Source organism: Gobio gobio (assembly GCF_949357685.1).
Source record: "Gobio gobio genome assembly, chromosome: 11".
In the NCBI taxonomy this organism is placed as follows: domain Eukaryota; kingdom Metazoa; phylum Chordata; class Actinopteri; order Cypriniformes; family Gobionidae; genus Gobio; species Gobio gobio.
Window position 1 is genome coordinate 6,927,693 of NC_137104.1, and position 14,352 is coordinate 6,942,044.

General features: G+C 38.0%; 1 protein-coding gene across 2 annotated transcripts in view; it reads right to left on the reverse strand.

The window, feature by feature from the left end:
• Positions 1-432: 432 nt before the first annotated feature.
• pum1 (pumilio RNA-binding family member 1) overlaps positions 433-14,352 on the reverse strand; it is a 43,286-nt gene continuing 29,366 nt past the window's right edge. For both annotated transcript variants that reach the window (XM_079829218.1, XM_079829217.1), the window contains exons 14-22: positions 12,508-12,744; positions 12,157-12,424; positions 11,900-12,029; positions 10,222-10,356; positions 9,980-10,117; positions 6,778-6,903; positions 6,568-6,689; positions 6,282-6,474; positions 433-1,861 (exon numbers count right to left, since the gene is read on the reverse strand). In XM_079829218.1, the coding sequence (XP_079685344.1) occupies positions 1,730-1,861; positions 6,282-6,474; positions 6,568-6,689; positions 6,778-6,903; positions 9,980-10,117; positions 10,222-10,356; positions 11,900-12,029; positions 12,157-12,424; positions 12,508-12,744 (1,481 nt within the window). In that variant the 3' untranslated portion in view covers positions 433-1,729. The remainder of the gene's footprint in view (positions 1,862-6,281; positions 6,475-6,567; positions 6,690-6,777; positions 6,904-9,979; positions 10,118-10,221; positions 10,357-11,899; positions 12,030-12,156; positions 12,425-12,507; positions 12,745-14,352) is intronic.

The following is a 14,352-nucleotide window of genomic DNA, read 5'->3' on the forward strand; positions in this document are numbered from 1 at the left end:
AGCCTACCTTTAACCTTCAAAATTCATAAATTGTGTTACTCTGTGAAAATGATCATGATGGACAAAAAACGTGCAAGTATGATAAACTTTTGTTGATCACAGAGCTTGTTTTTAGCCAAAAGCCTATGGGAAAATTTTTCTCGAGGGAACCAGCGTGATGCAAACTGCCTACAATTTTACCTAATACCTGCACCACTCTATTGTGACGGGATATAGGGAATAACTCCCTTTCGAGTGACTATGTAGACCTTTTTCAGCAACATTACACACTAAACAGAAAGGTGAACATGTAAAAAAAAAAAAAAAGCATTAGACATCCATTTAAGTTGTGATGATGAACTATAGCAAAAACTCAAGAGAAGTGTTTCCAAAGAATAGCTCATCCCAGTCCTGAGCACATGGAAAAGAAGAGTCAGAGGCCGTTGTGAAATTTTGAAATTTTTTCATTGTTTTGTTTCAAAATAAAGATCACACGTTGTTTAGAGACAATCTACAACTGGAGTTACAAAAAATAGTTGCCCAGGCAGAAAGCACACACAGCATCTGTTACCTATACACATTATGGTTACAAGTGTGCCTGCATAAAGAGAATCATAGGAAATATACACAAGGCTGTTTAAATATACACCAGAGAGTGTTCCAAATCAAAAACCAATGGCCAGTATGTTACAATCACTTACAAGTAGACAAAAGAATGGCAAATCTGTACACACCTCCGACTCTGACCCAGGGCAGTCCAGCGCGTCACACACACACATACACACAAACGCGCTTGCTGCTTCCTGCCCAGGAGCCAGGGAGGGACTATAAAAGATCTTAAAAAAAGAAAGGGATGAGTGGAGGTGAAAAAGAGGTGGCTGGTGAATGGCTAAAAGCAGAGTGCGCACTTTCTCTGTTCTTTGTACATCTATGCAGTAATAATTCAAAGGGCTTCAAAACCAACAAAAAATCTGATATTACAATTTACAATATATAACAACTCATAACTCAAACCACAACCAAAGAGGTGAGAATTTACACTGAAATGCACAAGATTTTCTTTTTTCCATTTTGTCGTTTTTTTCTTTTTCTTCTTCTCCTCCTCATACCAAAAAAGGGCTGTAGAAGCGAGTCCACATTTACATTAGCGAAGGTTTACAAATGTACAATTATACAATCAGAAGTATGTATTCACTACAGGGGAAGATTATAGATACAGATTGGACATCAAAAACCAGAAAAACTACAAAGTTTTATATATATATTTATATATATATATGCAAAGGTCTACACCAAGTATGCACTAAATAGTTTATAGAAGCAAGACCAAAAAACGTCTCCCATGCTAAATGTCTGCGTGTTAGCAATCAAGTGTTAGTGATAATGTATGTATGTGTGTGTGCGTGTGTGTTATGAAAGAATATGCCTGTTAGAAAGGTGTTGCGAAGCAATAAAGTGTGTTCGCGCAAGCCTACATGATTGAACGTGGGATAAATCAAATATTCTCTCATTTCATACAGGACCAAAAAAGGACCATCATTTAGGTAGTAGAGCGAAAAACGGAGGAAATGCTAAAAAGGGAGAGGAAAAACAAACCGAAAAAAAAAAAAAAAAAAAAACAGGTCACGACGACCTGGGGATGATTCAGCGATGAGGGGAAGGTTTCGGCGACTTCCCTACGTCGTCCAAACGCGCTCACACACACGCGCGTGCACACAGACGGCCATCCTACAGGGGTTATGGGAAAGGTTTACATGATGCCGTTAGGAGGCGCACAGAGCGGGCCGAGATCAACGCCGTTCTTCATGTAGTACTTCTCCAGCTTGGCCAAAATGTGCTTTCCGTACGTGTACTTCCTCAGCGTTGCAATATGGGGCCGGATCTACACAAAAGCAAACAGTCCATCACAATCATGCATCACAATTCTTGGACACTTTGGCATAGGGGTGGGCGATAGGACCAAATACCTATTTCACTATAACAATATACATCAAATAAAAAAAATGCATACAATAGAACAAATATACAATTTAAAGGTGCAGTATGTAATATTTATGAGAATCTATTGGCAGAAATGCAATATAATATACATAACTATGTTTTCAGTGGAGTATAAAGACCTTACAAAATGAACCGTTATGTTTTTATTACCTTAGAATGAGCCATTTCTATCTACTTACACTGTGGGTCCCCTTACAGTGAAGTCGCCATTTTGCGCTGCCATGTTTCTACAGTAGCCCTAAATGGACAAACTTCTCTACAGAGCGCTAGCTACTCTCTGCTGACTCAGATGAGGACATCTTTGTCCTGTGTCGGCCACCGTAGCTTCTGTACGTGCTTCGAAAGGGAGGGGTGAGCGGTTGCAATTCACAACCTCACCACTAGATTCCGCTAAAATGTACACACTGCACCTTTAAATAAACAAATCTAATATATCCAAGTTTAATATGTAAGAAATGCTACAGAAATTGTGACATGTCCAGTTTTTGTTTACTGTTTATGTTAATTGAAGACATAACCGACTGCGCTAACGTGAATACTCCACACAATGGGCATTTTGACACAATTGTGTTTATTTGATCTTTCAAGGGCAATATCCCCGAAAGAAAATTGAATTCAGAATCACACGGTCCTGCTGAGCGGGTATTTATATACTGTGATGTAAATGACTAGTGTTCGACCGATGCCAATATCTTAGACTTAGAGAGCCGATATTAGGCCTATTTGAATTAATTTAATCAATTAGAAATAAATGATTTGAAAATGAATAAATCTCTGAACAGATGTATTTTAGATGGCAACTAATCATATTACAGTATTTTTTCACAAATAAAGAAATTGTTAAAAAAATAAAATAAAAAAAAGTAATAAAAAGAAAGCAAACACCGTTACTAAGAGGGGAGTCGTAATCTGGTAAGTATGTGCGCACTAGCCCTGTCGCGATTGGTCGACTGCGTCGACGCTGTTAATTAGTCGACGTCAATATTTTTAGTCGACTGGGTAAGTTGGGTACGATATGAAATTGTATTAGTACCGGTACTTTAAGAATGACAGCACTCTAATAAGAGCAGTATTTCTTAATGTGCGTGGATGTGTGACAGCAGGAGTGAGGATGTGTGTGTGAGCTCTGCTTCCACCCTTCACTAAACAATAGAAGCAGAACAGTCAAATATATCCGCGCAGCTCAGGAAAAAGAAACAACAGAAAAGAGCGGCGCGGACGGGATGCGCTCGTTTTCACTCAGACAGATCGCGATGCCAGTTTTGCGGATTATTGGGTTTGAATGGTAAAAAATTTGTAAAAATGCACGTCCTGGCGAGTGAGAAATTGGGTGTTACAATGAATTTGATTCGTGCAGCTCTTAAAGGGTCAGACCTAATATTCTGTGTGAAGCAGGGCAGGGCAGAAACATGCCGGCCAAGTGAGTTTTTAGGGGTTTTTAACCCTGAAACAATGATAAAACAATGAATAGAAAGTTTTGTCATATTATTCAATTACTTTTACAGTTTTTTGCCATGGTATGGATTCAGTATCAGTATTGAGGTATTTTAGTCTGGTATCGAAGTCATAATTTTGGTATCGTGACAACACTATTCTATATGAAAAGTATTTGCTGATATTCTCTTTTTTTGTTATGTTGGTTTACAAATTTGTACATTTTTACCCTTTTAGTTTTACATTTTGTCAAGGGCTTGTTTACATTTATACTTTTTTTATAGTACACTACTGAAGGCCAATGTTGCAAGTTAAATTAAAAGTTTTTCAGTAAAATTGTTGAAAATTAGTCGAATAGATTAATCGATAAATTAGTCGATAGATTAATCGATATCAAAATAGTCGTTAGTGGCAGCCCTAGTGCGCACTGAACAATATTTCCAGTGTTTCCCACACATAGACTAAATCGTGGCGGTGCGCCACAGAATCAACACCGGCCGCCACATATTGCGCGTCGTTATTCTTAAAAAAAAAAAATTTAATAATAAAAAAGTTTACGCTATTTTAAACACGCGTATTCCCTTCAGCTGCGTTTCCTTTCCCTGCTCTCTCTGTCACTCACGAGAGTCTCTCGCTCTCAAATGGCCAAACCTGCTTTTGATATGAAACAAAGTCTAAGCTTTTAAAATGTTTAAAGTTTTAATACGAAATTCAAACAATAAATAGTTGCGACATGCTCTCATCTCCCGGCTGCGCGCGGTCTCGTGGTTCACGGAGCTCTCAATAGTTTCACACAAACCCGCGCTGTCAATGCATTTGAATGGATAGACGACAGTTTCACTATACAGGTATTTGCAGCATTTTTTGGTAAACAGTACAGCATAGTGTGCACGTCAACTATTTACAGTATCATTTTTTTATGGAGAGTGATGGAGACGCAACATTGTTAACATTAATGTTAATATTTTTCTTGTATTTAGCCCTCAGGTATTCCTTACTAATTGGTCACACTTATACTCATTCATGGTCAAATGTGACCATACACCTTAACTATTTTTCAATTAAATAAATGTTCTATATTATAGTTTAATAATATTTATTTAATATTTTGAGGAGATCTTTTGGTACTAAATAGGCCTACTATTTGTGCAATATTTATGATCCATTAATGACCATTTAATGAATTAAAATATTGTTCTTCTAATATTTTTCTTATTTATATTACAATTAGTGTAATTAAGGTTAAAATAGAGAATTCAAATGCAAAGAGGCAAATTAGTCATTTTGTGGCTGGAAAAATAATGTTCATTTGTAATGCCATGGTTTACCCACTATAGGTGCCTGTATGGCTCTTTAATAAATATACATGTATCTAGTTGCTCAAAAAAGTATTGCAGATCATAACTGCTTACTTATTTTTAGGTTTTGCATTTTAATAAATATTTAGACATGATCAAACAAGATTTCTTTAAATGTGAAATTTTAAAACGTTAATAACTTACATCCTAATATTTTTTAATGATACTTATACAAGCACACACACATAAGTGAATATTAATGAATGCGAGCAAATATAATTAAACCCAAGAAAAGTTTAAAATAGTGCTAAAAAGGCAAACTTATTTTTCCCTATATGTACAGTAAGCTATATACATATGAATTGATACTGAATCAAGATCGAAATCGATATTTGTGCCAATCACCAACCCCATGAATGAGAGACAGTGGGCAAAATCAAGGGTTTAAAGTTTGTCGATTGTGCGTCTCCAGTGAAGCTGAACTTGGATCAATTCGCACGGACCGACCGTCACATGTCACACGCAGGCTACAAATGCACACTTCAGAATATATGACAGCTGGACGTGACTGAGTCTGCAAGGTTTGAGAAATGTTTATTAGATTGTCAAAGATTGGTTTTATTTACATAAATGCATATTTGCAGCACCAACACAGATTTGAATGCTCACTGTATCATCCAGTAGTGTGTCTGGTATGATAATGCAGTTCTCTCAGAGCACAGGTTACAAATGCATGTTAGTAGACTTTTCTGTCCCCAGTATCCATTTTAAAAGAACATGGGTCCCATAGACTACTGATTCACTGTTGCAGCCATTTTGGCCAGTGTGGTCCACTAAAGAGGAAACACTGAATTTGACAAGACTGCAGTTCTACCAATATTTGACAGGATTTTAGCAAAGTTCAGCTTCACTTGTTTCATTACTGGATGAATCAGTGTTTTTGAACAAATCTCTTGAATGAATGATTCAATGACAAATATATATTTTTATATACCTACTGGTTTAACGATTTAAAGTTACTTTCAAAAGGTGATTTACTCTATTTTGGTGGCTACTGTATATCAGTGGTCCTGGAGGCTCCCCAGCCCTGCACATTTTGTCTCTTCCTCATTTATCACACCTGATTAAACACATCAGCTCGTTCGTAGAGACTGCAAGATCTAAATTGAGTGTGTCTGATAAGGGAGACATACAAAATGTGCAGGGCTGGGGTGCCGTAGACATCAGTGTTTATATCCAAACTCTTAACTTTTATCCCAGTACTTCTGTGATCATATGAATTATTGCAAGACAATGATACTGTGTGGTTGAAAGGAGTGTTTGTGAAGCGGTTTCATATCTATACATGATAACCGCTCTCTCTGGCTCAGAACGCAGATCTGAATGTTTGCGGGTTAATAGACAACCCAATCGTTGTCATTTATGAATAAGATCTTTTAATGATTAATCGTGCAGCTTTAATTTTATCTCGCTTTATATCATTGCCATGATATAAATATGGTCATACCGCCCAGCCCTACTTTGGCACAAACAGGAACAGAACTACTGATAACGAGATAGCAGCCGCACCTTGTGCATTACAATCTTGCGTTGTGTCGGCTCGGCCACATCGATCATCTTCTGCACAACATAGTTGGCATACTGGTCCTTCATCATGGTGTATAAGGCACTGTGGGGCCCGTCCGCCATACTGCACACCTCATCAATCAGCATCGCCCTCTCGGCACGCAAGGAGTGGGTCACACACTTTTCCACCACGTTACTGAGAAAGAAAACACAAACGCCCCCCAAATAAGACACTTCCTCCAGCTCGCCCTTGCGTTTATCATGCATGCGTAACTGCTTTTGTGCGTACCTGGCAAACTTATGCTGGCTGAGCCCCAGAACATTTCCTCGGATTTCAGATACAATCTTGCTCTTGTCCTCAGCGCGGCCATGCTCCAAAACGTGCTGAATTACATAATTCCCATACTGATCCTATATGGGGATGGGGGAAAAAAAAAAAGGTTAAGAGGAATGGATAAGATCCTGGTTCGGTGCAGAAAGAGACGGCTTCATAAATTACCTGGACCAGCTGCTCAGTGTGTTGATGTATTTCCTCCAGTATCGGTAGAGTCTGCTCAGGAAGGCAGTGCTCCAGAATACGCTGGATCACCCGACAACCATATGGGTGTGTGGACAGGGCAAACACCTGCACAACACACACAGTTATTAGTTAAGCATACACACAAGAGACAAAGGTTTTAAATACACTTCAAAATAAGCCGCTCCAGACACTACTGAATGATAATGCAGTTCTCTCAGAGCACAGGTTACAAATGCATGTTGGTAGACTTTTCTGTCCCCAGTATTCATTTAAAAGAACATGGGTCCCATAGACTACTGATTCACTGTGGCAGCCATTTTGGCCAGTGTGGTCCACTAAAGAGGAAACACTGAATTTGACAAGACTGCAGTTCATTTATAATGCTACAAAAATAAACCTTTCAAATAAATGCTGTTCTTTTGAACTTTCTATTTAATCAAAGAATTCTGAAAAAATTCCGATTGATGCCTCCGAACGTAGTGTTTACATGAGTGCTAAATAAAGTGATCGGCGCGGTTGATGTGCGCGTTTATGTCACAAGCTTCTGATCAGATTTAATCTTTTGACATGCGCACACTGCATGAATATACAGAGCTTCCTGCAGTTGTTGCATACTAACTAGGGCTGGGTGATAAAACGATATGTATCGCGATAGACACGTAACTAGCTATGTTTCCATCCAAAGTTGTGAATATAATTTATGCGCAAAAATGCAATATCGCATAAAACATTTGCGAATAAAGCACCGTTTCCATCCAGTGAGTCGAAGAGAACATAATCGTCACTTCCTGATAAACTACCGCTAAAAAAAAATCACTAAGAAACATAGGAGAAGCCACTATATACAATCATTTTCTTATATAATAAATTATTTGCGTCTCAGAGAAACTCATGCATTTCAATAAACGTGTTGTCATGCTTTCAGAGGCAGATGCTGCTGTTTGGGAACGCTGTCATGTAAGACAGGAGTGAAATATACCGAGCATCTTTGACAACAGACTCCTGAATGACCAAACCAGCATTTCAGATGCTGTGCAAACAAGATTTTTCCGCTGGTTAGTACAGTTATGCTGTTACATCGCGAAAGTCACATGATTTTCTTTATGCACATCAAGGAATTTATTCGGTAAATGCATTTCCATAGTAGTTTATGCGTATGTTTTCGTATCGTATAGAAAATGTATCCGACTCAAACGAGCGCATACGTTTTTAATGTGCATTTTATGAATTTATGCACATCTTGGCGTTTCCATTCAGCACTTTTTGATGCGATATCCCAAAATGTGCATAAAAATAGGTGGATGGAAACATAGCTACTGATATCAATAAAAAATGCGTCCACTAATTTTTTTTCTTCGTTGGAAGAAACCAGAGATTGCAAAGGAAGTTTGGTTGAATGAACAAAGGCACTCGCTCTCTGGTAACCTAGCAATGTGGGGCGTGACATGCTAACAGCCAATCATGTAACAGTATCAGTTTGATTGTGTTGTCTTGTGTTGGGATTCTTCAGTAACAGAACCGGTGTGGAGTGACAAGTGGAAAATGAGCAGCGAGTGAGGAAATTGTTGATAAAACAGGAAAACAAGTCAGCTATGCAAATATGGCAGTTTTTTGGATTGTATAAGTCTGACCGTAGTCAGACCAATGTTGTCTGCAAATTATGCAAGACCGTCGTCCCCACCAAGACTAGTAAAGTAATACCACAAACTTGTTTTACCACCTTAAGCCTTGTTTATACTTTCGTCTGGCTCCGCAGTGCGAGCCTCGTCCGTTTGGGGACGTGTTTATACTCGACGCGCTCACCGTTGTGCTATTCTTTGAAACGACATGGAGAGGCACTCTGCATCAGTGCCTTATGACAAAGCATCTAAACTGTAGAGAGATATAACGGAGGCATTGCACCTTAATGTTAAGGGATAATTGTTAAGTGTTCATTGTGATTTTTAGACTTGTGCTTACATTTTAATAATTATTTGAGTGTTTTCCATGGTTGTGTTGACATTCCTGCCTTTATAACTGAGGGGATTATATTCAGAGGAAGGTTACGTTTAAAATAAAAATGTTTAAATTAAATGTATTTTTCTCCTGGTCCTTATTTGAAATAGGTCATAAAAAATATCAATAATTATCGATATTGACTGATATGAAACACTTATATCGTGGTACAGTTTTCAGCCATATCACCCAGCCCTAATACTAACCATCGTCCTTTTCTTTGTTTTAAAAAGCAGACTATTCCGGGTCATAATTAGGCGACGACGAGATCATGAACCGTTATGTCGTGCTGATTATATTTATCAAACAGTAAAAATGCCATTCCTGTACTCAAAACAAGGCGTCTGAGGATAGGAGTCTGAAACAAGGACTGGTGGGACTTTGTCCTGCTCCATTTCACAAATGAAGAGTGGAAAGAGAATTCCAGACACTCATTTATGACACTTTATTCAAAAGGAAGAACAGCTTGTTTCGCATGTCATACGTCATTACGCTATTTTCACGTCATTGCACATGCGCAGTACTCTCCAGTTTCGGTTTTCAAGCCGATCAAGTGTTTACATGCCCTCTCGATGGGAATACTAAAGGAATAAACCACCCCTTAAATAAAATTTTAATCAGATCAGGCCAATTAATTTCTGATTGACGTGGTTACATGTGACTTTGTTTCGATTGTGCTACTAGTCCAGTAACGATCGGATTATAAGGGTCCATGTAAATGCAGTTATTGTTCCGACAAAAACATTAAGCACGGCTGCTAGAAAGAGCATTGTCACCTGAATGACAGGAATAAATGACAACTTAAAATATATTAAAAATGTTAAAAATTTCACAATATATTACTGCTTTTTTAATCAAATAATTGCAGCCTTGGAAAGCATAAGAAACACTTTCTTTGCACAAAAAAAGATAAATTTTACACTAATTTATTGTCTAAAATTAGGAATAGCTGAGTATTATGTATCTACATATTTTTCAATAATACATTATGATTTTTGTTCATTAGAAACGCACCATTCTTAAAATTTTCATTTGTTATACTGTGATTCTGCACTGAAGTTGTCCTTAAAACAAAAACAAGGCCTCCATAAATAAGTCACAAAGGTTCCCACGGTACACAAACATACACACTCAAAGCCCTTCCATTCAAACATACAGCGTTTCACACAATTCAAAAGAGACACACCTGTCCTTTGAACGCATCAATGATGAACTGTAGAGCATGAGGCTGGACACACTCAATGCATTTCTGCACAACATGATTGCCATTTTGATCTTTCACACACTTTAACACGTGTCCGTCAAGCTCCCGAACCATCTCATTCTGTAAAAGACAAACAAATTTCATTCAATTCATGCACTGTGTGTAACTTCACAACAGCTACGTGAATAATTTTAACATGCGCGTTCAGCCTTTCATTAACTTACAATGACTTGTTGGTCCGAAGGGATAAACTCCAGAGCTTTCTGGATCACTCTGCAGCCGTACATCTGCAGCGCCAGGGATAAAACATGGCCACGGATCCGCTCGGCCAGCGCCAACTTCTGATCGAGACTGCCAAACTAAACACATAAAACAGCTTTTAGCATCCTAATTGACATCCAGAAAACTTAATGCACATAACTTTGCAACAATGAAACTTATTGTAGGATATTACTGTGAAGCTGCATTGAAACAATCTATATAAATAAAATTGTATATAAATAAATGTGACTTGACAAAGCAGTACCAAATCTAGGAATGCACCGGTTGACCGGCCAAAAACCAGAACCGGCCGGTTTTTGCTTCTAGCGCGCGATCGGCAACCGGCCGGTTTTCTTTGTATTTTTCCGCCGATTTATCCGGAAGTGCGCCTGCGTGCACATACGCCTATATTGCAATCATTCGCGAACATGTCACTTGTGTGTTACAAACGGAAACTGGAGAACGGAGGGAAGGAGATACGCTGAAGGGAATGAAGAGCCGCTTTCCTGCGCGAGCTGAAATTGCGCGAGCCTACCTCTCCGCCCTGCACAAGTGTAGATAGTGAGCGTTTGTTCAGCTCAGCTTCTCACGTGTTGGATCGGATGAGTACGAAACAGACTAACTTATGAAAAAGCCGAAATACTTCTTTTTGTAGCCTGAAGAAGAACATGCATGCACTTTTGAAATGAAATACTATCAGTTCTGTAGCCTATAGGATGAACATTTATATTTGGTAACACTTTAGAATAATGGTCATTAGTTAACATTAGTTAACTACATTAGTTAACATTAACTAATAATGAACTGCACTTATAAAGCGTTTATTAATCTTTGTTAATGTTAATTTCAACATTTACTAATGAGAGATAACTGCATTATTAAAATCTTGTTAACATTAGTAAATGCACTGAACTAACATGAACAAACCATGAACAGCTGGATTTATATATTAACTAACGTTAACAAAGATGAACAAATACAGTAACAAATGTACTGCTCATAGTTAGTTCATGTTAGTTAATACATTAACTAATGACCATTATTCTAAAGTGTTACCTTTTATTTTACCTTAAAATTACATTGACTTAATTTGATTTAAAAAGCACCTGCTGTAGCATCTTAGTTTTTTTCGTTGCACTAAACATTATTTGATTTAACATTTTGGAACAATTATATACATTGGTTTTATTGAATTTCACTGGTAAAGACTTTTTTTCTTTACACTGAATTTAAAAACAAATGCTGATTTAAGTAACATCTTTGTTTGGATTGCAGAATATGCAGTTGTTGCCTTTAATTTCACCTTTCAGCCTTTTAATTTCCAATTAAATTTCCTGTTAATTTCAGATTGCGGACTTGTTTTCATTAGCCAAAAGCCAATTTAGCCTGTTAAATACCAAATAAACATATTGTTCATGTATACTTTCATTATTTTATTGTGTAAAAAATAATAATCGGAAATCGGTATCGGCCAGTTTTCTTAAAAAAAAAAAAAATCGGTATCGGAATCAGCCATGTAAAATCATGATCGGTGTATCACTAACCAAATCAGGTTCAACTCTGATCCGGCAACCTCCCTGTCCTTGTGTTAAACCCCACAGTTCATTAGATGCATTTATCAACTAAAGAGCTCAGCATTACCTCAAAGAACTTCTGGATGACATAATTTCCAAACACATCAACCATGAGCTGGTAGGCCGCCTGTAGTATCTCGTTGAAGACCAACTGACGTTCTGCAGGACTTGCTCTCTCCAATTTCAGCTGGATAAACCTGCACACAATCCAAATGATTTTTAAAATATTTCGGACCTTTATTTATTATTCCCGCTGTTATCATATCATGCCGAAATGCTGGAATAAGGGTCCTGACTTTCTAACATATGTGAGCTGTAGCAGACCTGGAGCCATGCTGGTCCTGAGAGAACTCCATGACGTGTCCCGCGATCTCTCTCAGCTGCAGGTTGGGGTAGCGGTTGTTTCTGAAGTCCTCGAGGAGACGGCTGCGTCCTGAAGGCATCACGTCAGACATCCCATAACGTAGCCGTGAGGACGGGAAGAGCTGGCTGCTGGGACTGAAGAGAGACGAGCCCGTGGTGGCATTGCGGTACTTCGCCTCCGCTCCTGGAGCTGCCGAGATGAAACGCCCACTGCCATTGGTCAGTCCACCTGAGGGGGAGGAGCCAGAAGGGGACTTCAGTTAGATTCAATTCATTAAAGATGTTTGATGAAACATGCATGCATGCACTCACCAAGGTTAAGACTGCTTGAAGATCCATGAGTTGAGAGCGAGGGAGGTGGGGTGAGAGAGTGGGAGGGGCCTTGGTTTGGAAGAGGCATGCCAACTGGGCCTGGGGAAGAGCTAAAGCTGAGGCCATTGTAGAAACCCCCATGGCCAATAGGGGTGAGGCTGCTGGGTGTACGCTTGTACAGATCAGAGCTACCCGTCAGAGAATCCCGACGTGACCCACTGGAACTGGAATTAGCCACTGCAAAACAAAACAAAAATAGATGTACAAAAATGTAACCGAGTCAGATTAAATAGATCATTAAATGCAAATCGAAAAAATTTAAGCTTTAGGAACAAATATTATTTTTGTATTTGGTCCTGCAGTGTATGCTTTAAAGTTAACTTAAGGCACACCATAAACAAAGTCATGCAGAAACATGCCCATGGAGATGCATGACAAATTAAAACAATGGCCTGGTTTCACAGACAGGACTAATTAGGACAATTAAGAAGCTTTAAACATGCCTTAGAAAACACATTACTGGTGTGCATCTTGAGCCAAAACAATGGCACGGACATATTTTAAGATATATCAGTGCAAGTTGCTTTCAGTTAAAACAGCTCACACGTGCATTTTAGTCTGAGACTAACTTAAAGGGTCATGAAACCAAAAAACACCCACATTTTCTGAGATTTTAACAGTTACGAGTGTTGAGCAAATAAAAGTGTAAAGCAGTGTAAAGTCAATGTTACCATCCATTTGTTTTGATTGTAGGAGAAAAGTTAATTTTAGGGCTGTCAAAAGATTAATCGCGATTAATCGCATCCAAAATAAAAGTTTGTGTTTACATAATATATGTGTGTGTACTCTGTTAATTATTATTTATATATAAATACACACACATTCATGTATACATTTAAGAAATATTTGCACGTATATACTGTATATACATTTATATATATATATATATATATATATATATATATGTTTTCTATATAAAAAATAATATTTTTTTCTTAAATATATACATGCTTGTGTGTGTATTTATATATAAATAATAATTAACAGAGTACACAGACATATATTATGTAAACACAAACTTTTATTTTGGATGCGATTAATCTTTTGACAGCCCTAGTTAATTTTAAACCTTTTTGCGCTATATTCAAATTCCGGGTTTTAATTCATCTTTGTATTAATGTCACAGGATGTGATGTTTTCTCGTACTATAGTACGGTGATGACTCATCTGTGTCTCAATTATTCATGAGTCTGCGTGTCCTTATCCTATGAGAAGACGACTCGCTTAATTATTCATGAGTCTGCATGCCCTTATCCTATGAGAAGCCGACTCGCTTAATTATTCATGAGTCTGCATGTCCTTATCCTATGAGAAGACGACTCGCTTAATTATTCATGAGTCTGCATGTCGTTATCCTATGAGAAGACGACTCGCTTAATTATTCATGAGTCTGCATGTCCTTATCCTATGAGAAGACGACTCGCTTAATTATTCATGAGTCTGCGTGTCCTTATCCTATGAGAAGACGACTCGCTTAATTATTCATGAGTCTGGATGCCCTTATCCTATGAGAAGACGACTCACTTTATTATTCATGAGTCTGCATGTCCTTATCCTATGAGAAGACGGCTCGCTTTATTATTCATGAGTCTGCGTGTCCTTATCCAATGAGAAGACGACTCGCTTTATTATTCATGAGTCTGCGTGTCCTTATCCAATGAGAAGACGACTAGCTTTATTATTCATGAGTCTGCGTGTCCTTATCCTAAGAGAAGACGACTCGCTTTATTATTCATGAGTCTGCATGTCCTTATCCTATGAGAAGACGACTCGCTTTATTATTCA